Source organism: Lontra canadensis, unplaced genomic scaffold (assembly GCF_010015895.1).
Source record: "Lontra canadensis isolate GAN:19392208 unplaced genomic scaffold, GSC_riverotter_1.0 scaffold28, whole genome shotgun sequence".
In the NCBI taxonomy this organism is placed as follows: domain Eukaryota; kingdom Metazoa; phylum Chordata; class Mammalia; order Carnivora; family Mustelidae; genus Lontra; species Lontra canadensis.
Window position 1 is genome coordinate 8,220,063 of NW_022631022.1, and position 22,657 is coordinate 8,242,719.

General features: G+C 41.6%; 1 protein-coding gene across 1 annotated transcript in view; it reads left to right on the forward strand.

Moving 5' to 3' along the window:
- ANXA2 (annexin A2) overlaps positions 1-22,657 on the forward strand; it is a 44,524-nt gene that overhangs the window by 7,716 nt on the left and 14,151 nt on the right. The window contains exons 2-4 of the mRNA XM_032864815.1: positions 4,372-4,430; positions 7,612-7,711; positions 21,030-21,124. Of these exons, the coding sequence (XP_032720706.1) occupies positions 4,383-4,430; positions 7,612-7,711; positions 21,030-21,124 (243 nt within the window). The 5' untranslated portion in view covers positions 4,372-4,382. The remainder of the gene's footprint in view (positions 1-4,371; positions 4,431-7,611; positions 7,712-21,029; positions 21,125-22,657) is intronic.

Here is a 22,657-nt window from a genome sequence, read left to right on the forward strand (position 1 = left end):
CAGTCCTCCACAAAATGACTGCATTGCCAAAGGATTGGATGTAATGAAGAAACAAGGGCCGAATTCTATTTGTAAGGTGAAAATGTGTTTCCATTATGCTTGCATGAAATAGGAAATATTTAATGCATACCAGAGAACTTGCACAGAGCTATATAGCGAGCTTCATGGAGATTCTTTTATGGTTATTATGACATTTTTGCTTTTCCTGTAGAATGGTTATAAATAATACAAATAGAAATGTTTACTCTGCCAAATACTGACTTATTTCTAAAAGTTTACTTGGCACCTGGAGTGTGCAAAGGCTCTCTTAAGTTTGTGGGGAACCAGGATGCTGTGAAGGAAGTGAGGTAAAATATACTCCTGCTGCTTGAATTGTACTTAGACATTTGCCATTTGAATTCTTGGTACATGTGGGAACTCAGTACAGTGTGCTCCACAAAGAAGTCGGGTGGCACCAGAAAGTGCTTTTGGCATTGGAAGGTGGGAGAGAGCGTGTGGGATGGCAGCTACAACCACCACATGAGCAGAGGCCAGAGTAGTGGTGACTCCAGGAATGGGCACAGTCTCCTAACCAAGAGGAGAGGTGAAGGTAAGGAGATGGGGGAGGAAGCAGGGATCGGGGCACTGTGTCTGAAAGGAATACAGCTTTTGGAGTGAAGCAAGTGACTGTGGGGGTCAGGCCACTTTTGCTGGGGGAGTTATATAGAAGGCACTGATACTGGGTTTCTGTGCCAGTCTTGGAGGACTGGCCTAAGCTGGAATAGGAGAAGGCTATTGAAGGATGGGTTTTGAACCATTGGATGAGATGATATGTAGGAATTTAATTGATAGTAGCAGGTGGGATTGATGTGATGAAATAACAGCACAACTGTGGACGATAAAACAGAAAGATTCGTGGGGTCTTTAAAACCCCCTATTTTCTGTCTCTCCTCAGTGTGTTGTGGCTGTGGGAGGAGAATTAACAGGAATGGAGAGTGTGTATCAGATTGTCTTTGGCTTACTCAGTAACGAAGGTCTCATGTGAGACAAGCTTAGGCAGCTGTCTGCAGAGCCAGTGCTCAGGGCTGGAAAGGCAGCTTGAAAGAGCTCTACAATAAAAACTTACTGTGCCTCTGTGGTCGAGATTCCCTAAACAGCAGAACCCGCGTGAGGCACCTGATTTAAGAACGAAGTGGACTTTTAATCCACATTTCTTTGTGAGCAGAAACAATTCTGTTTGCAAGTCTGACTTACTGATCCTCTCTTTGGGGTTTTCCTTTTGTTTTGGCATTTTTATTTCTTAGCTGTTTACAGTGGGGACTAGAATTCTGTAAGGCAGATGACAACAGTTTACCCCTCACTGCAGACCTACTGCAGTTCTGACGAGGCTCAGGGGTGATGGTCAAGGTCAGGATTGGGTAGTTAGTATCCTTGGGAATTCATCTCCACTTTGGTGATTCTCAGGCTGATGGATATGATGAGACCTTGTGGAATATTTTTTGGCCCAACTAGGAGTAGGAGATTTCTTGCTTTTTCTGTCAAGGCAGACTCAAATTTGTCTGTCCTGACAAGAAATCTCAAACTGAATTTTCACATGACCAGGCTACTGCAAACGTTTTTGGACTAGGATTGGACCGTGGCACTAGGGGATCCTCTAGACCAGTGCTGTCCAACAGAAATAGAATGTGAGCTGCATTTGCCACTGTGAATTTCCTAGTAGGCCCATTAGAAAAAGGAAAAACAGGTGAAATTAAATTTAAATAATGTATTTTGTTTAACCTAATAAAGCCAGCATATCATAAGTACAATATATAATCAATAAAATCAAAACAGAGAGATTTTATATCCTTTTTCTCACACTAAGTCTTCAGAATCCAGTGTGTAGTTTACACTTACAGCACTTCTCAGTTTGGACAGGACACCTTCCAAATGCTTGATAGCCACGTGTGGCTGGTAGCTGCTGTATTGGGCAGTCCAGTTACAGAGATGCATGGCCTCCCATACCAGAGTGGTATGTTTGCTACAACCAATGAACCTATATGGACACCTCACTGTCATTCAAACTCATAGTTCACATTAGGGTTCACTCTTAGTGCTATACATTTTGTGGGTTTTGACAACTGTATAATGGCATTATAGTATCTTACAGAGAAGTTTCATGGCCCTAAAAATCCACCGTGCTCCACCTCTTCATCCCTTCCTCCTTTCCCTCTAATACCTGGCAACCACTGACCTTTTACTGTCTCCATGGTATTGTCTTAACCAGAACATCATATAGTTGGAATCATACTATGTATGTAGTATGTAGCCCTTCAGACTGGCTTCTTTGGTAATACGCATTTAAGATTCTTCCATGCCTGTTCATGGCTTGATGGTTCATTTCTTTTCAGTTCTGAATAATATTCTGTGGTCTGGATGTACCATGGTTTATTTGTAGAGCAAGACCTTTTACAATCAGGATTATATCCCAGCAGTGGAACATATTTGGGGTAGGCGTGTCTGAGAGCTGTGGGTATAGGGGTAATTGGAATAGCCTTAATTTTCTTTTTGCTTTGCTTAAAACTATTCAGTGGGGGTGCCTAGGTGGCTCAGTCATTAAGTTTTTGGTTTTGGTTCAGGTCATGATCCTGGGGTCCTGGGATTGAACCCCATATCAGGCTCCCTGCAGGGAGCCTGCTTCTCCCTCTCCCACTCCTTGTGCTTGTATTCCCTCTCTTGCTGTCTCTCTCTCTGTCAAATAAATACATAAAATCTTAAAAAAAAAATCAAACAACTATTCTGTGATCATTAAGAAGAGAGAGGGGGTGGTCTAGGAGAGGGAGATCAGGATGAAAATCTTCCAGAGATATGTCCATAAGCACAAATAAGGGCAAATCTTCTTACATCCCTCCGCCTCCACCTGACACAGACTGGAATCTGCTTAGTCCACAGTGTTCTGATAAGTTAGCAAATGTCTATGTCAAATACTCCCTCCAAGCCAGTTTTACGAAAATATTTAGACCATGCAAACTGTTGGGAGAATGGAAAGCTGGATTTGCATGGACACAATTTCCTTGATCAAAGAATATTAAGCAAAGAGACTGAAGCTGGAGTTATTACAATTCAGATGTCGAATCCACTGTTTCAGGTTACAGCTCTGCTCTATTTTCCTTCTTTTGGGGATGATGATGCTGAATGACCTATCTTGTCTCAGTTGAGATAAATTTCCTGCTGCTTGGGCACTCTTCATTGGCAGACGTTGGTGTATCAATTCCGAGAACCGTGTGATTGCAAAGCTAGAAAGCCAATTCATCAGGCTATAGTGTCGCTGCCTGATTAAGTGTATTAACTGGAAGATGACTTCATTTCAGCCCTTTTGAATCTTAAATACAAGGGATCGGTCTATCTTGGGATGAGTTAATGTCAGAACATTTGTCTATGGTCTTTTTCATAAATAGCTGCATATCTTCTAGGCATTGGAGAGCTAAGAAAATAATGGATAATAATAAAGGTTCTATTTAGGAATGGGCCAGCGTGCAAATGTTGTTGATTTCAGGTCCTTTTCAATAGGGAACATTACTGGTGAGAAACACAGAAGCAGTGGCCGGTTGGACAAGCTTGTCCCCTTTTTTTTTTTTTTTTTAAGATTTTATTTATTTATTTAGAGAGAGTCAGAGAGGGAACACAAGCAGGGGAGAGTGAGAAGGAGGAGCGCGTTTCCCGCTGAGCAGGGATCCAACAACCATATGGGGGATCCATCCCAAAACCCTGGGATCATGACCTGAGCCTAGGGCAAATGCTTAACAACTGAGCCAACCAGGTGCCTCAAGCTTATCACTTTTTATAAGAAGTGGAAGACTCAGTTTTATCCTCTTCGAACAAGTTGCATGAGCCGTGGGGACCATTTTGTTTTTGTATTCACAAATCACATCTACCCCAGTTCTGTTTACACAGAGCATGAGAAAGACTGGCTACTTCTTCTACTTCTTCTATTTTTTTTTTTAACTTAAGATTTCATTTATTTATTTGAGAGAGAAAGAATGAGAGAGAGATCTTGAGCGAGGGAGGCAGAGAAAGAGGCAGGAGCAGACTCCTGCTGAGCAGGGAACCCAATGCAGAACTCGATCCCAGGACCCAGAGATCATGACTTGAGCTGATGGCAGACCCTTAACCTACTGAGCCACCCAGGTGCCCAGACGGACTACTTTTGTAGTCCATCCAAAACCTAAGGCAAACCATCTCTCAGCTTAATTTACCCAATCATAAGATAGGAATTGCATCTATTTGCAAAAATTGCTCTAATATCCTCAGATGAAATGGTCCAAGAAATAGAGATTAGTATAATGAATCACTGCGCTTCAGGGGAAAAGAAAGCCTCTTTGTAAATACTCTTGTTGTACTTTTTTCCTCCAGCTTCCTTCAAAATGTCTACTGTTCACGAAATTCTCTGCAAGCTCAGCTTGGAGGGTGATGTAAGTATATCATTTTGTGTAATTTTTGCAAATTAGACGTCTCTCTGGATAACTATGCTACTCTCTTTCCTTGTACATCTAAGGACAATGAGAACAAATATACAGTTATTCCCCTCTCTTCATTCCCCTTTTCTTCACCATTACGTTTACTGTTTCTAGTAGTTCAATTTGACAGAAATGTTATGGCACTAGAAACTTTTTTGGCATCACCTTAAAATTGGACAGGCATTAGGGACACTGGGGTGGCTGGAGTTTTATCCTGCTATATACTTAGTGTGTCAGTGGTGGTAATTGCCATGTTGACACTTGAGTTTTAATGTCATACCCTGGCATTTTATTAATGATTGGCATAAGCTACAGCCATATCAAAAATGACCCTTGTGTTTTAGACTTACTACAGTGTCTGTGAAATTATTCTAGACAAGGACTTACATGTTTGTTGTGGTTTTAATTTAACACCCAGGAAATCTTTAATCTAGAAAAACTAGGATAGTTGTGTGTGTGTTTTTTGTTTTGTTTTTTTTTTAGCTAAATAAATATTCTAATTCATCATGTTTGCTTTTTTGCTTTGGCTATCAGGGAGCTCAAAATTATATCTAATTGTCTTTCACAGGAAGTATGCGAACCGGGAAATTCTGATGCTTTGTTTTATAGACAAAATTTTCTTAAACTAGGGCGCCTGGGTGGCTCAGTGGGTTAAGCCTCTGCCTTCAGCTCAGGTCATGATCTCAGGGTCCTGGGATCGAGGCCCGCATCGGGCTCTCTGCTCAGCGGGGAGCCTGCTTTCTCCTCTCTCTCTATGCCTGCCTCTCTGCATACTTGTGATCTCTCTCTCTCTGTTTCAAATAAATAAATAAAATCTTTAAAAAAAAAAAAAAAAAAAAAAAAAATTTTCTTAAACTATATGTGAAATTAGAGGTCATTGCAAATACTTTCAGAATCAAGTAGAATATAAATTATGAATATGTAAAAATATTTAATAATTCCGTATATCTTTCGGGTCATCCTGGCAGAAATGGCTTTTACAAAAACTCAGCAGTAACCCTGGTTTGTAGGCATATCTTGCAGGTACTTCAAAATGCACTCTCACTGAAACTGAAATACATCAAAGCACTTGACAGCAGTCTGGATTAGGTGGTACTGCTGTATTCTCTCTGGTACCAGCCATCAGATGTTCAGATAGATGACGTCTATGCAGACACGGGTTGTATGGAGTATAGAGCCCATCTATTTTTAATCTTCCCTCGTGGAACTTGTGCACACTGTTGCCGGCAACACTTACAAGCTGTATGTTGAGGTCCAGTCAAGTCCAAGAGCTAAACAATTTTTTTTCTTAATGGATCTGATCATTAGATATTTTTTAGTATCAAATTTCAGAAAAGGCTTTTTGTGTGGCCTTTGAAGTTACTTTAGTATAATGCATCTCTCTGTGGATAGATGGGACTGCAATAGAAAATGTCATGTTTCCCCCCATATTTTGGAGGAAGAAAAAAAAACACGTTTCCTCAATAATTTGATTTTTGAGACAGTTCTATGGGTAATAGGTTCAGTTATCCATTTAGTTTTGTTTCTAGAAGTTTTATTAAAGATATGCAAAATTTTCCTACTTCTTGTTGTTTTTGGAGTAAGTTGACATAGCACCTAGGAAATGAAGCCATATGTGATATGGCTCAATGAACAGACTGCCTGCCTTTGTAAATAATTGATGGCATTGTTAATAAATAGGGAAATGTTTTTCTTAGATTTCCATCCACATGTTGTAGCCACCATAACAAATAGAGTATTTCAGAATAGCCCTTTGTCCTTACTTTTTTCTGAATGTATGTTCCATCTCCATTGATTTAATCTTATTGGAAAGTTTAGTAAAATTAGACGGAAAATACTTTAATAATCCACTGTGCTTCAGAGGTATACGTGTTAACTGGATTCACTATTTGGCCAGGATGGTCACAAGTACATTTTGAAATACTCTGTTCAGTCCTCCACTTAGATTTCTGGCTTGTCCTGGGAAACATTTGAGAGGATGTCATCTTAGTTACTTACCTGTATATAACTGCACTCCTAATAAAACCAAATGAATGAGTGCTGGAATGCCTCTTGATGTTTTGCCTGTGAGTGGAAAGGTAAGTCAGGGCACCTCAGGCTCTGACTCTTCCCAGAAACTGAACTAAGGCAAGGTCATCACATTACGATGGGCATTATGTACTTGGGGGAGGTCGTGGGGATGGATGAGTCTTGAAGTTGAAGGTGGATGGTTCTACTGACAATCGAAACCACGCGGTCCATCTTCTGCATTCCCTTTGCTTTGGGATTGGGTAACAGGGTAGAGGGAAGCTGTAAGAGCTCTCAAGGAAGGAGAGAAGTTAACGCTTCGGATAGAAGGACTGATGTAGACACCTACTACTGTCTTTGCTTCAGTCTGGGATGGAAGTGGGTCCATCAGATCAGGCAGGGTAGTGGGCTTTGAAAAGCACTGGAAAAGGAGGAGAGTATGATTTAAAAGGCCATAAGAAAAAAAATTTAAAGAAAAATATAGAAAGGGTGATAGGAATAGGGTTAAAAGCATAGTGTTAAAGAGAGCAGAGGAGAGAGCGCAGAGCAGGAACTTAGCGAACACAAAGAGGATGTGGGCCAGGAGGCCTGACCACCTTGGTGCCCCGGTTTCCCTCACTTGTCTGACAGTCTGAAACAAGCAAGCCACCAGCATTTTACAATTGCATTTTGAGGAACTGTGAGCTCAGCGATACAGGCCCGGTGGAAATTCAGATGCCTGTAGCAAAAACTTGGCCAAACACACTTGTCATTCAGGCCTTTCCACATTTTCAGCTTGTTTCAAATCGTTGCTGGCCCAGTTTAATGCTTTTCAAAGTCTTCCCAGATAAGTGGTGGTTTCCAGTGCCCAGCTTTGGGTTGTCTGCTTTTGAACTTGGACTAGAAGTAGGAGAAGTGAAATACAGATAGCATTTTCTAAACTAGCTGAGCTTTTGAAGATGAAATCTTATTAGAAACAATGAAGTTTCTTATTCTCTGTTGTGAAGGCACATTAATACTTCCCTAGTTACATAGTCTACAAATGATTTGAATTGTTTAAAGAAACAATAGAAGAAATCTATTTCAGGGATACTTCAGCAGGAGGATTTTAAATGTGTATGATTTGAGTATGTTTGTTTTTTAACCTCAGCACTCCACGCCCCCAAGTGCATATGGGTCAGTCAAAGCATACACCAATTTTGATGCTGAGCGTGATGCTCTGAACATTGAAACGGCCATCAAGACCAAAGGTAGGTGACATTTGTCCTTCTCTTGTCAGGCTGACAATGACTGAGGCATTTTTAGTTGTCTCTTCATTCTCCCTCATATCTCTGTTTACTGGTCATTTGAAATTGTCCTCAAGCTTTACTGGAGTGGATCTAAACCTTCCCCATCTCACCCCACCCCTCCTTCCCTCCCTTCCTTCATCCTTTCCTTTTTCCCTTCCTCTTCCTTCTTCTCTTTGGAGAAAAGACTTAAAACATGAGAAAGGTTTTTTTTTTTTTTTTTTTTTTAAGATTTTATTTATTTATTTGGTAGAGACACAGCGAGAGAGGGAACACAAGCAGGGGGAGTGGGAGAGGGAGAAGCAGGCTTCTCATGGAGCAGGGAGCTGGATGCAAGGCTTGATCCCAGTATCCTGGGATCATGACCTGAGCTGAAGGCAGACGCTTAACGGCTGAGCCACCCAGGTGCCCTCGTGAGAAAGTATTTTAACCAAGGAGCCTAGTGACAGGGAAACAGGCCTCAGCTGAGAGCTGGAGGCCTGATTCCCTGGGTGTGTGTTTTGACTTCAGGTCTTTACTTTGAGACCTCAGTGCCTCTTCTAATAAGGAAGAGGTTGGTCATGGTGATCCCTAACTGGCCTTTTTTTTCCTGAATTCCCCTGATTTTTCAGTACATTTGTTGGAAAAATGCTGGGAAAAATTATACTGCTTTGCTTTTAGATCCATTGAAGAAAAAACTCGGGTTTTTTTTTTAACCCTACTGGTTACACCATTCCTTAGACCTGGAGCTTGAATTAGAAGAGCAGTCAGAATGAGTGTATTTCCTGGAGTTCCAGGATGAGTAATGAGGGCCAGAAGGCATAAGAATTTCCCTTCGAAATAAAGCAGAACTTCCCTTCGAAATAAAGCATTTGATTGGGTGGGTCTGAGTAAGAACTTGTTCAGGTCATCCTTGTGCTGTTTTTTGTGTCTATAAAAGTCAGTATTCAGCCTCTCTGGCTTATGTTAATGAAGCGTGTCTCTCTAGGATGGCCCCATCCCCCAAATCCCTGGGCATTCTGATTATTGTGGTGATGCTTGTGATTCACCACACTCTTTCCCCTTTTAGACAAAGCACTTCTTTTCACTGTGAGGCTAGTTGAGATGTGTACATGACCCAGCAGCCAGAGCAGCTGCTGATTCACACCTCTGCTAAAGAGCCATGGGCGGTTTGCTCTGGGAAGTCCGGTGTTTTAACTTACTGACACTTGTACAGTTCACATACGGGTGACCGACAGACTGGGAACCTCAACCAGGATGACCTAGGAACCCCAAAACGAGAGTGATCACATGTCCTGGCTTATTTACAGCTGCATTATTTACTGATTGTGCCCCTTTTCACTCTCAGAATTATTTTGTCTTTCTAAAACCCTTGGAGAGGGGCGCCTGGGTGATTCAGTGGGTTAAGCTTCAGCTCAGGTCATGATCCCAGGGTCCTGGGATTGAGTCCCACATCGGGCTCCTTGCTTGGTAGGAAGCCTGCTTCCTCCAATCTCTATCTGTCTGCCTCTCTGCCTACTTGGATCTCTGCTGTCAAAAAAAAAAAAAAAAAAAAAAATCTTTAAAAGCCTTGGAGAAACTGGTGACTTTGTTTCCAGAGCTAGGACGGAAAGGAGAAAAATCATTTATGTCCTGTGGCTCTGAGTGGACACAAGGATTTGCATCATCCTAAAGCAGCCTTACAGTTAGTTCCCTGGGGACATGGCGTATCTCCCAGAATGACTCCCTGGACAACTGGAGGGAGAATAAGGAAGCATCCAAATTAGACGTTTCATAAGTCTTCTCTTTTTGATGCTTTCAAATGACCATACTTGTCAAAGGCCAGGTTGGGAAGTCAGCAGGTCAGTAATCAGCAAATGAGACTGAAAGGTGCAGGCTTATCTCACCATTCTCTTTGGCAGAGCTGGGGTGTAGTGGATGAGAGATTGTGCAGTCATGGCTCTTCAAATCTTGGATCTGCCATTCATTTACTAACCATCTGACTCTGGAAAAACACTTAACTTCCTTAAGCTTCAGTTTCCACATACAAAGGGGGGCTAATCAGAGTTCCACCTCACACAGTTGGGTGGTATGAAGTGGTGCCTGCCATTAGACAGTGCTCGAAATGTGTTATCTCAATACACACACACACACACACACACACACACACGCACATACACACACAGGCGCCTGCGTGCACATGCCATGATCCACTTGCCCAAAACTCACCCTGTCTCACTATCTGGGTGTGCCTACATTCCTGGGGTTTACCAAGAGCCCCTGCAGAAACACACTTAACTCCCCTCACAGTTAACTCATCTGACAGAGATGGTGCCTTGTACAAGCTTGAGACAAAGGCTGCTTTTGTCCTTGCATGAGCAAGCTTTTAAGCAACCTGGAATGTAGATTGCGCAAATGAGCTCTGGTCATAGCTGAAACTCCCAGGGTAATAAAAATGCCTTCAGGCTCTTTCTGAGTTGGTTGGAAAATACTGTAGTTTCTAAACAGAGACGTCTGGAGGGGTAAGATTTGGATTTCTGCATTCCAGTGTAGTCAAAAGCAGCTGACATCACCATGATCCTAGTTGCCACTATTGATTGAGTGCTCATTATAGGAAAGCATTGCGCCAGGCACTTTAGGAATGCTCTTCTTAGGTGAACTTCAAATTCATCCTGATGTAGTGTTATATCCTCTGCACAGTTTATGGGTGACAGAGTTTAGGTCTCTTGGCCTTGGTTTAAATTGGGATTTGGTCAACTTTGTCCAGCCCTAGGCCTATGTTCTTAAGCACCTCCATATTGTGCCACCCACCTGAAGACCAGACTTTTTTCCTTTGCCATAAGTTATTTTCAGACATGAAAAACATTTTGCAGTTGTGAGTCTGTTGATCTCAGATACATGACGTATTTGTGGCCCAACTTTAGGTCCCCTGTCTTCTCTTCATACTTAATGCCTAGTGACTTCCACTTAGGACCACTTACTTATTTTTGGTGCCTAGTAATTGTAGAAAGTAACTGAGTTTTCTTGATTAATTCTGTTAGTCTTATAAAATAATTTCTGTATTGTCAGTGTGTTTGGGAATCTTATATCCTTCTAGGAAATTATTGAGGAGAAAGAAAATTATATTCATATAGAGCTCAGTGTACCAAAGATGTTAATATCTGCATTGGTTAGGGTAACAAAAAACCAGGCTAGTTGGGGAAAGACTTAATAGGTTCTGGTAACTCCCTCTGTGTTACACAGAATATCTGTAGACTATGAAATGTGAAAAATAAAATTTATGAACAATTTTTAATGAAATATAGTTCACATACATACAATTTGCCTATATAAAATGCACAATTCAATTTTTTTTTAAAGATTTTATTTATTTATTTGACAGAGAGAGAGATCACAAGTAGGCAGAAAGACAGGCAGAGAGAGAGGGAAACAGGCTCCCCGCTGAGCAGAGAGCCCGATGTGGGACTCGATCCCAGGACCCTGAGATCATGACCCGAGCTGAAGGTAGCGGCTTAACCCACTGAGCCACCCAGGCACCCCGCAATTCAATTTTTTAGTGTGTTTACCGAGTTGTGCAACTGTCACGGTTTTGGAATCCTTGTTTTAACATGCACTCACCTTAAAGTTGTTAGTTGTAGAGCTGATTCTTTTCCTTTCTTGTGCTTTCAGTATATTCTGTTTTCCAAATTTTCTATGAGGACATGTATCAACCTCACAAATGAAAGGCAATAAATTTAATTACAAATAGAAATAAAGTCAGTCATTGGGAAAGTTAACATTCCTTTGTCCCTTTCCTCTTCCTCTTGATATTTGTAGATAACTCATTCCACTTTTAAAAGTGAGCTAATTAATATTTTACCCTCCCGTTTAAAATGCCTTCTACCTTCAGTGTAATTAAGAGGCTTGCGCCACACTTTCACCCCACTCCTGCCTCCAGCCCTTTACAGGAAGAACACAATGCTTCGTAATTGCTGTTTCCTTGACATCAAAGAAAACAAAGGGTAAACCTCCAATACCTATAAACAAAGGCCAAAGCCCATGAAAAGATGACTGTCTGGGCCTCCGTCTCCTAGGTAGAGTAGCCCAGTACACGTGCAAGCTGTGCCAAGCACAGAGTTCTCTGGGCATTATCTGCTCTGTCTGACCGACCATGGACTTCCCTTTGGTCTGAGTGCTCTCAGGAAGGAAAGCTGAGAGCAAGTCTGGAGGGTCCTTCCCTTACTATGAAACAAAGGATGATAAACTGGAACAGGCCTGGCGTGGGGGGATTAGAAAGAGGGGCCAAGCTGAGTGAGATCTGGACTGGTCATGGGGATGGGAAGCAATTACTATTACTCCTTCCCCTCAGCCTTATACTCTCTCACCTGGGCTGCATGGCTTCTGTCCTCTTCGTGGGTCTCCTTGCTTCATCCACTGCAGAGTCTTTCTCTAGCTTCATCTCCAGGCTATTTGGAAACTTTACTCTAACAGGAGTGTGCAGCCCCCATCTCGTGGTAGTGTTAGCCCACTTCTCACACTCAGGTGCTTCCCACTGACCTCTCGGAGTGAGCCCATATATAGCCTCTTTTCCATGCTTTCTTTGAGGAAGAGGCAGAATCAATTATTCCTTGGTCTGTGTCTCAGATACTTCATGTGGGGAATTTACAGCTTTTGTCATATTGTGTTGTTATTTATGTATGGAATTGTTTCTCCCACCAGAATGTGAGTTCCTTGAGGGCAAGGATTTTATTTCATTAAACTTACTTATTCTTATTTACACAGCCCCTGAGACTGTGTGAAAAAGTAAATACTTAACCTATATTTAAATAGTAGTCAAATGTACACAGATCCCATACCACACAAGGTGAGTGCAGAGAAGGGGGACACGTGGCTGGTGAGATGAGGCCGCAGAGGACATTCCAGAATCTGGACAGTAGCCAGAAAGGGTAACAGTCCCCTAGTGAGCTTTGATCTGTTTTCACAAAATGAATTTAGCTTATGCTCATAAGTCTGCTTTGTTTTTAGTTTGAAGGGATCTCTGTATTTCTTGAGTATGTTACCTAAATCGAATGCATGGTTGTTTTGTGTATACTCTGGCTTGAGGTAGACTATTTAATTACTTACCTTAATTTATGTCTAGTTTGAAACTGAATAAAGCCATGCAAAAGTAGTAATATTGCTTAATTAACAAGAGGTTTCTGAGACTTAAATCTGTAGGAGTCTCTTGGTCTAGATTGGCCTTGGGTTAAATATATACTGTGGAGTGTACAACACAGCTGTGAATGGTTTACCATATGGGTCCAAATAACTAGAAAGGAAAGTCAGCTAAATTAGAAAAGGATGAATCCAGACTACATAAAATAGATTGTAATTAGAAGCAGCACAACCCCAGAGTTAGTGTAAGTGCCAATAGACTGGTACAGCTTTGGTCTCTCTCTCTCTCTCTCTCTAAAGGGGTGGGAAATGAGTTGCCCTATTATTATTGCCAGTTTTGATTTTAGCAGTATTTGAGTTCTCCGGAAGGGATGCAAAAGCGAGTGTTTTTTTTTCCCCCCTTGCAAGCACAAGAGAGAAGCATAACTGCAGCAAGTTTTTGCACTTATTTTTTTCTTACACTTTTAAAATGGAACCATGTTTTCTAGCATGGCCAAAAATACGAACATCCCATGCCAGTGGAAAGCAGGCCAGGATGTGTATTTTTGGTTTCACCTGCACACCTGGAGGAATATTCATTCAGCTGAGACAGCAATTAGGAATAGAGTCTCTTGAAGATGCCAGGAGGCAGATTGACTCAGAAAGGTGGCTTCACTCCTAAGGGGGTAGGGGGGAAAGCCTACCAGAACCCTTAAGTCTGAGGGACAGTGTCCTTGTGAGAAAGGTCCCTGTGGCTCATGCAGCCCAGGCCTTCCCATCCTCCTGTACTGGAAAGGAGGAAGGGAACCTTCTCTTCATGGAGGCCTTTCCCTTTGTGATTAAGTTTACTTTCGACTGAGTTCTCGTCTTTCGGCAGTGCTGGGAGCAAAGAGGGACCAGTGCTGAGTCACGGCTACCTTTGCTCTGAGCACAGGTTTTCAGATTTTCCTCAAAACGATCTTTGTCTGCACTGGTGTATAGATGCCAAACCTGAGCCAAAAAGTCCATAAAACATGGGTGAAGGAGTCCCTGGTGCCTTTCTAATGGTAGGCATTGGCTTTTATTGCCTGCCTCTCAGCTCCTTTTTTTTTTTTTTTTTTTTTTTTGTAAAAACTGGTACCTCTTTTCCCTGAGGAAATTGGACAAGGACACTGGGTATAGTAACCAGATTCTTTTCTGGTGTCTGCAGTGCTAAGGCAGTAAATATTAACTTCTTCACTATCAATTGAGTTAAGGGTGGGGATACTGGTTTCTCTTGCATCTGTTCAGATTTTAAAATTTTCTGTCTCATGAGGCTAATAGAGTAGCCCGGCACAAAATGGTGCTTGCATTTTGCATATCAGCCTTCATTTACAATTTGATTTGGTTTGAATTTTGGATGCTGGCCTACTTTGTGTTTTCCTGCTGGTCCTGTGGAATATTTCAGAACTATAATTATGCATGGAAGGCAGACAGGGTTCTAGATTATTGAAGCATACAGTCAGGTGGCCAAATAGAGGGCACTGAAATCCTTCCTAAGGGTCTCAGCAGAGGTGAGATCAGAGCAGAATGGAAATAGAAGAAATTTGATTTGGGGACCAAATGTTCTTCTCAGGCACTTAGCTAAACCACACTTGGCATGAGTTAGGACCACAGCCACACTGTGCCAGTCTTGGGAGAGGTGCTGGTCTCCCCAGCCCCCTCCTACCCCATGCAGCCCTTGTTTTCTCACTCATCTCTCAGGCAGCTGCCACAGCCTTGAAACCAGGTTGGTAATCTAATGTGTGCTAATGGCCGAAGTGTTCCCCAAGCCCCTGTTGCCCTTCACTTTCATTGACTCAAAACAGAATGCAACCAAGAGGCAGGCCTGCGACAGAGAAGCTGACTGTGGAGAAGGTAGTAGACATGGTCCGAGTCATTAACTGGATCCATCCTTTCTGCATCTGCCTAAATGTTCTCATAATCTCTTTTACAGAGTGAGAAACTGAGGCACAGGGAGGTAACTAATGTGCCCAGATAGTATAGTTCTGAGCCCTACATCATTTCTGAAGCATCTGTCACTGCCGCTGATCTAGATGCCTTCCCTTTTCACCTGTCCCCCATGTGAATGTCCAGCTTCTGGTGGGACCCTCTGGATACAGAGAGCTCACGGCTGCTGAGTGATCCCCAGGAGTGACTCCGAGAGCAGGAATTCCAGGCCAGGCAGCACTGTGGCTGATGGTGGGAAGGATATTTTGGGCAACTGTGTGTGTACCTCTCTGTCCCTGAAGTCACTTCCAGTAGACAGATGGCTTGTTGGCATATTAATTTTGTTGGGAGGGGCTGCCCCTTTCTCACCATGTTATTAATGGCTATCCGTGGAAGAGCGTTTCTAGCTCTTTCTGTTGAAAAAACCCCAGTTGGGCTATCTCTTCAGTGGCCATGCACTATTAGTGGGTAACAAATCCTTATGTACAGATGATTAAATATGTGTATGTTGGATATACTAAATAGTAAGTCCAGTTCTATAAACATATGGACACGTTACTGTCCCAGATCCTGTTTAGGAACTATTTGGAAGAGTGTGGTATGAAGAAGTATGAAAGTATAATTTCGGAAAGGTACCAGCATGACTCATAGAGATATGGGATGAACACATCAAACATTTATTTAACTCAAAGGAGGTAAGACTGGTTCAAGGGACATTTGAAAGACTGGGTGTTAATAGGCACTGAGGGAAGAGTGTTGAGATAAGATTGCTGGTGAGACCATTGGTATCCTACAGGGCACTGAAGCCATAACCTTTAGACCATAATCTCCAAACTTAACTTGTAACCCCGCAGAGCTTGTGGCCCACAGTAGTAAGTTGAGTGAGAGCATACCCTAGAGACACAGACTTGGATCGCCCTGTTAGCCACGCTGGGAGGCTCCTTTAGCCACTCTGTCTTCCTCTTGCCTTATTTTTAAATTTTGGGTACTTTTTTATAACAGGAGACAGGATAGCCCAATGCAGGGAGCCTGGGTCTTGAATCCTGGTTTGAGTCCCAGCTCTGCAAGTGACTTGCTTGTGTGACCTTGGGCATGTCCCTGCCTTTTATGCGCATTTATTTCCTCATGGGTAAAAATGAGGATGACAGTAACACCTGTCTCTTACGGATGTGGTGAAAATTAAATGGTAGAGTTGTGTAAAGCACTTAGTAAATGCCTGGCACATAGTAGATGTTCAGTGAGTGACTGATGCTATTATAATAAGCAAAATCCACACCCATGGATCTCCTCTCTGTGGCCTGCCACTGACCTTCGTGTTGCCGAGATGATTTCTTCTGAGGTTTGATACCCATATCCCCAGTAATCTAAGCTGAGGCATGTTTTTTCCCATCATCTAGATAAGGAATCTTTTTTTTTTTGACCAGTCAGCCACGCCCTGAGGGCCTCCTGAGCCTTGATGAAACAAAGTGAAATCCATTTTCTTTGTGCAGTCAGTGTGTCTTGGCAGATGTGAGTCAGCATCCTGTTCAGAATGGCCTCTTGGTTCCTTGCCATGGACAATAAAGACACATTTTCCATGGAATGCCAGATGTGGAGCTGACTTGGGGTTTCCACCCGTAGAGAAGGGGAGGAAAGTCCAGGAGGCTGATTTTGTGATTTTGGAGTTAGCATTATGTTAGACTGCAAGTGTTCTTTACGTTTGAGAAATACAGTGGATGGTTTAAGGGACCCGTGACCCCAGAGTTTCCTGCTGAGCTCTGCTGTCAGCAGCGCCTCCCTGTGGTATCACTTGGCAGAGGTGTCAGTGTTCAGTGAGCTCACAGGTGTTTTTTCTTACCTGGGTTATTTGGACAAAGGGAAGCATTACTTTCCCTGAAATTGTAATCGACTCTGCACCTCACAGGAGCAATTGGTAGAAGTGACTTAAAAGTCTTCTGTCTAAGCAGCACGCTGACTGCCTCATGTTGACTGGCATTCAGAGCAGTGACTGACCTTCCGGAGGCCCCAGCTAAAGAGTTGTTGGAAACATTTTTGTAGTTAGGTGATACAGTTCCTTTCATTTTCATGAAAGGAACGAATACTGATGAAATTTACTGTGTTGTTTCCCTTCAGGAGCCAAATTTGTGTCTTCGTTCCTTACCAATCTTAAAAATTTTAACTTCTGTCAATTTTTAGAAGAAATTAAAAAAAAAAATCTGCCTGAAACACAGAACTTACTGTGTTTTCACCCACGTTCTGTAGGGACCCCTATCTGCATCAGTGTTTCCCATTGTGAGCCTTTGCTTAGCTTACTTTGACTTTCCACATGAAATACAAGAGGAGTGGGATGGGAAAAGGAACATTATTCAGGTTTGTTGCTTTTTTTCTTTATGCTCTTGCCCTGACCGCCCAGTTTCTTTTAGGCCCTGGGCCCCTTCTGCCTAGCAGATGCTTCCTTATGCACTGAATGGGATCTGGGGATCTGAACATGGGAATCCAGAGGGCCAGAGCCTCATCTCCCGGGCATCTGCACCTATGTTAAAGTCATTAAATATAAAGCTTTCCCGGTGTCCTGGCTCTTGCTATGCCTTGTTGATGACGACTGTGCTGACATAGGTGGCTGAGTACCTAGTAATCATCCTTCTGGCCCCATCCTGGGCAGAAGTGGTGAGAAACCGGATGACCCTTGTGGCTTCAACCTGCACTGAGCTATTTTCCACAGGAATAAACTGCCTCACCAATTATGATAGCAGGTTGAGAGGAAGCAGCAGTATTCTGAAGATAAGATGGTTAAATCCCACTGGCAGAAATGTATATTCTGGTGGTCCGACACAGGACATGCCTTAAGTGGCTTTGACTAGGCAGTTGTTCCGGGGGTCCATGATTTCCCCCCACCCAGTTCCATTTGAAACTTGCAGACAGTGGTATGAGAGAAATAGCTTATGTAGGTGAGGTTCTTAGAAGGGGGCGGGGGTGTCCACTGGCAGAAATAGCTCCCGTGTCTTTGTAGTTGCTGGTATTAGCATTTGTGTAATGGATCCGATTGTTCATGTGAAGGGGTCCCAGCATGTTGGATGTTGCATCTCAGCAGGCTGTTCGCTTGGTAAATAATTTAAGTAAAATACATTTAGATTCCCTCAGACTATCATAGTTGCTGCCACCTACGTGAGATCCAGGTTAACCACTCGGGCTCTTTACAGGGATTTCCAATAATTGGATTGAATTCTGACTCTGTTGGCTGGACGCTTAGCTGCTGTGAACAGAAAGGCAAAAAAGCTGTCTCACTGACTCTAAGAGTGTGGGACTACACTGCAGTCAGTGTAGTGAACTCGTCAGGTGTTTTTTTCTTACCTGGTTTACTTGGACAAAGGTAAGCTTTTCTGGCCCTGAAATTGTAGGCGACCCTGTCCCTCACAGAAGCAGTTGGTAGAAGTGACTTAAATCTCTATGTAAGTAGATTTCTAAAGATCTTTGCATTCCTCATGCTTATCTGTCTCTGTTGGTGATTCTCAAATAAAAAGTTACTAGAGAGCTGGTTGAAATGCTGTTTGCTTGGTCCATAGTTCTAAAGAGGCTTTAATCAGTAGATCTTAGGTGTGGCCCAAGGGACTGTGTGTTAGTAAGTGCCTCATGGGATTCTAATCAGGTGGGCTTCTGACCACATTTTGACACAAACATAAACTTTGCATTTGTTTCCAAGGGAGAATTATTTTTTGGGTCAGTGTTGTTGGTGTGTGTTCAGGTCAGCAGCTTCAAAATTGCTTTCAGAAAATACTAGATTTGAGGTTGGAAGATATGATTGATTTTGTTGTTCTCTGGCATTTTCAGATTTGAGGAAGAAGGGTTGTTTTTTTTTTTAAGATTTTATTTATTTATTTGAGGGAGAGAGAGAGAATATGATCAAGGGGAAGGGGCAGAGGGAGAGGGAGAGAATATGAGCAAGGGGGAGGGGCAGAGGGAGAGGGAGAAGCAGTTTCCCAGCTTGGCAGGGAGCCAGATGTGGCGCTCCATCCCAGGACCCTGAGATCATGACCTGAGTCGAGGGCAGAGACTTAACTGAGTGAGCCACCCAGGCGCCCCTTGAAGAAGAAAGTTGAGTGTGAAGCAAAAACACATTTATAAGCAATGGTTTTCCTAACATGAAATTAGAGCCATAAAATATTTAAGAGAGTGAGAGAGAACACATGTAGGGGTAGGCCTGCAGGATTGTATCTGTTAATGTTTCATGGAAGTAGAACTGGAGGTCATTGTTCAAGTGCCTTACTTGTGCAGATGTAGAAACTGAGATCTAAACAGGCCAGGTGTTTACACACGTAATAGTTTCAGTTTCTCGAGCATCAGCTTCTCCATCTATAAACTAGGAAGAAGGCCTATCCTTACTGGGTAGTTGTAAAGAATAATAAAGCAATCTCTGTTAGGATGTTGCAGAAACCAAAGAGAATTATGTAGATGTTGCAGTTATTATGCATATTGTGTTTTATTCTAATTGAATTATGTAGAACCATGCTGGGATTCTCTCAAGGTAAAGTCACTAGTTGATTCTAGATCAATGACTACATGTCATTCACAGTGTATGTAAAGAACCTTTTTTATGGCATTATGGTGAACTTTGAAAGTATATATAATCAAAAGAAAGAAAACTTTACAGTGTCCATAAGTTCATAATTCTACCACTCACATGATCACTATTAAAATTTTGGTATAAAGGCCTCTATTTTCTTGTAACATGTACATGTATTTTACAAAAATTGAGTTATACTGTATATATTGCTTTGCCACCTGTTTTGTTTTATTTTACTTAACAGCATATCATGAACATTTTTCCATGTCACTTAATATTTTATGCCATCATTTTGAATGACTGTAGTATCCTGTTATTGGGACAGAAGAACATTTATTTAACCAGACTCTTATTGGACATAGGGAGTGTTTTCCCTCTATTTTTTGATACTATATATAATACTGAAATAAGTATCTTTGCAACTGAATCTCATATATAGCAATTGTAATTCTCTGTTGACATTGGTCCTCTAAAAATTGGAGGTAAAGTTATAGAAGCTGCACTTAAGTGATTAACGTACTAGTATGAACTCACTCTGAAATGAATATATAAATACAAAAATAAATGTTAACTATGTTTATACCCAGAAAATCTAACTTGGCGCATTTTGATCTAACATGTTTGAGAGTTGAGGGTACCTTCTCTGTCAGTTTGTTCATTGCTTCTGCCTCAAAGCATTACAGTTCTGATATTTTTGTTGGTTGGGGACTCCTGATTTCCTTTAGGTCAGGCTGTTTGCCATTCACATGTGACCTTGTGGACTTAACTCCTCTCTCCCTTGCCCAAGAATTACCTATCCAGTTATGGCAAAGACTCTTCCTTTTATCAAACAAAGTTTATAATCGGTTGGGAGGGAGACCTTTCATTCTCTGAATTCTTAAAATCAGGCTTTCTTCAGTTAAATGGCATTTTAGGAGTATTTCTGATATAAAATTGGAAACTTTCAGATACAAGAAGGCATTGCTTATCTTTGTAAATACACATGTTCCAATTAAAATAGGTACTAAAATATTTTGGTGGCACTTCAAAACTCCCAATTTAGATTTAATTTAGATTAAAACACTTACTCTTTTTAATAAAGTTATAAAATTGATTATTAAAATTGCCTATTGAAGATTAAAAGCAGTGGAACATTTATTTTCCTTAAAAAACAATTTAGTCTTCAATAAGTATGATTGTATTAATCAATTATGCTATTAAAATACAACTGCCATATTAAATCTGATTCATTTGTCATGACAGTTTCTATAATTATAGAAATTATACCTAGCTGCTTATATAGCCGTAATCCTGCAATAAATATAAATAATTGTCTCTATTAATTCAGTTCACAGTTACTGTCTATTAAATCTCTGGTTAAATGGCAATTTGGGAACCTTCATTTAAAATCCTCCTAAATCTTTGTTGTTCCATCTGTCTGCCAAAGCCCCACAAACACACCTTCTACAGTTGATTCCAGAAACCAGTTTATGAATAAAATAGTTTTTTTAATGCAGATATTCAAAAGGTCCATTTAGGTTTGAGGTTTACAGCTGTTAGGATAAAAATTGGGTAAACGCATTTGGTGGAGGGTACTGACGAAGAGGACAACACTTGATGTCCTGGTGTTTTGGTTTGAAAAACAGTATATAAATTTCAATTTGATAAACTGCTTAAAACCCTCAATGTAAGCCCAAAGGACTAGAGCACATGGGTGATAACTATTCCCAACTTGTATTTCCATAGGTGTGGATGAGGTCACCATTGTCAACATTTTGACCAACCGCAGCAATGAACAGAGACAGGATATTGCCTTCGCCTACCAGAGAAGGACCAAAAAGGTATAAGCAATTTCAGGGGCTGCGGGGGGGGCATTCCTTTTAGAATTTCATTTCCTTAGGCATTGCTTTTTCTTTTTATGGATTCTGGCTTGTCCCGGCAAGAGCATTCTAGAACTCTTGGGTATCCAAGGTTTTCCTCTTACATCCTTGTAAGAGTCATCACTCATACTCTTGATCCCTGGAGTGCTTGGAGCTCATCCATAAAGACCATGCCCTCCTCCAGCCAGAGGGTGTGGAGGGAGCTCTGCTGGGAACATAAAGTTAGAAGGAACTGGGAACATCAACAATAACAGGTATCGTGTCTAGAATGCTTGCTCTGTGCCAGGCATGTAGTTCTCTACATGTAGCAACTCATTTCATCTTTATGACTTCTGCTAGCTCTTGATAAGATGTTTCTAATTTAATCTTAGGACACTAGCTTTTAGTTAGCATTGATCCTGATAGGCTCTCCTGACTCTTAAAAAAAAAAACTTGAATTCTTAAGAGGTTTGCTGCAAATGGGCTTAGTTAGTAGTTCATTTGGTCTACTAGGCTATCTTCAACATGCCATGCTCCCACTATTTAAAGAGTCTTTGTGTGCTTTTTCCCTTGCTTGTGCACTAGTGGTTAAGGAACAACCCAGCATTTGTTCGTCCTTTATTTTGTTGCAGTGTTAGGAAATTTTATTTTTAAAGGATGGGATGCTTTATTTTTAACTTCTTGCTATTAAAAGCTTTTGATTTATTCTTGGACAGTGCAGTAAGCGTGGCTTCCTGCAGCTTCTGTTTGACTTAATAGCTTTCACTCGTAGCCACAGTGGAGGTGAGCTGGAAAGATTCTGGAAAAGACATTTCTTTTCTTGGGGTTGACATGACCACCAGGGTTCTGAGAGTTGCAGGTCAAGCCCTGCTATGGCTCCCACCCCTACCTACTCAAACAGTTGGAAAGGACATAAATAGGGAAGAATCCAGCTTCTATCATCTTACATACATTAAAATTCTTTTTCCAACCAGACTTATATAATCTTTTGTAGTGAGGCATAGAGGGGAGTGTTTTATTTCTCCAGTTTCTGAAAGGATCTGGGACCTGGTAGGGCTGAGTTCCAGTTGGAGCAAAAGGCTCACTTCTTTGGATAGTGTGCTTATAGTTGCTCCTTCATTTGTCACTTATAGAGTGGGGTATTCGAACACACTTAGGTGTGTACACATATGTGTACACAGAAACACAAAAGCCTGGATCTCGATTTCAAATTAGATAGATGGAGAACAAAACTCTTACATACTCTGTTGGTTGGAAGATATTACCAGAATCATGATAATGTTCTTTGACCACACAGGCTTTGTTTGTGTTGGGGACAGCTTACTGTCCTACTGATTTTTCTTTTTCTTCTTCTTCTTCTTCTTCTTCTTTTTTTTTTTTTTTTTTTTTTTAAGAAAGGGAGAGAGTGGGGAGGAGGGGCAGAGGGAGAGGGAAGGAGAGACTCATAAGCATGCTCCACACCTAGCACAGAGCCTGATGCAGGGCACAATCTCAAGACCCTGAGATCATGACCTG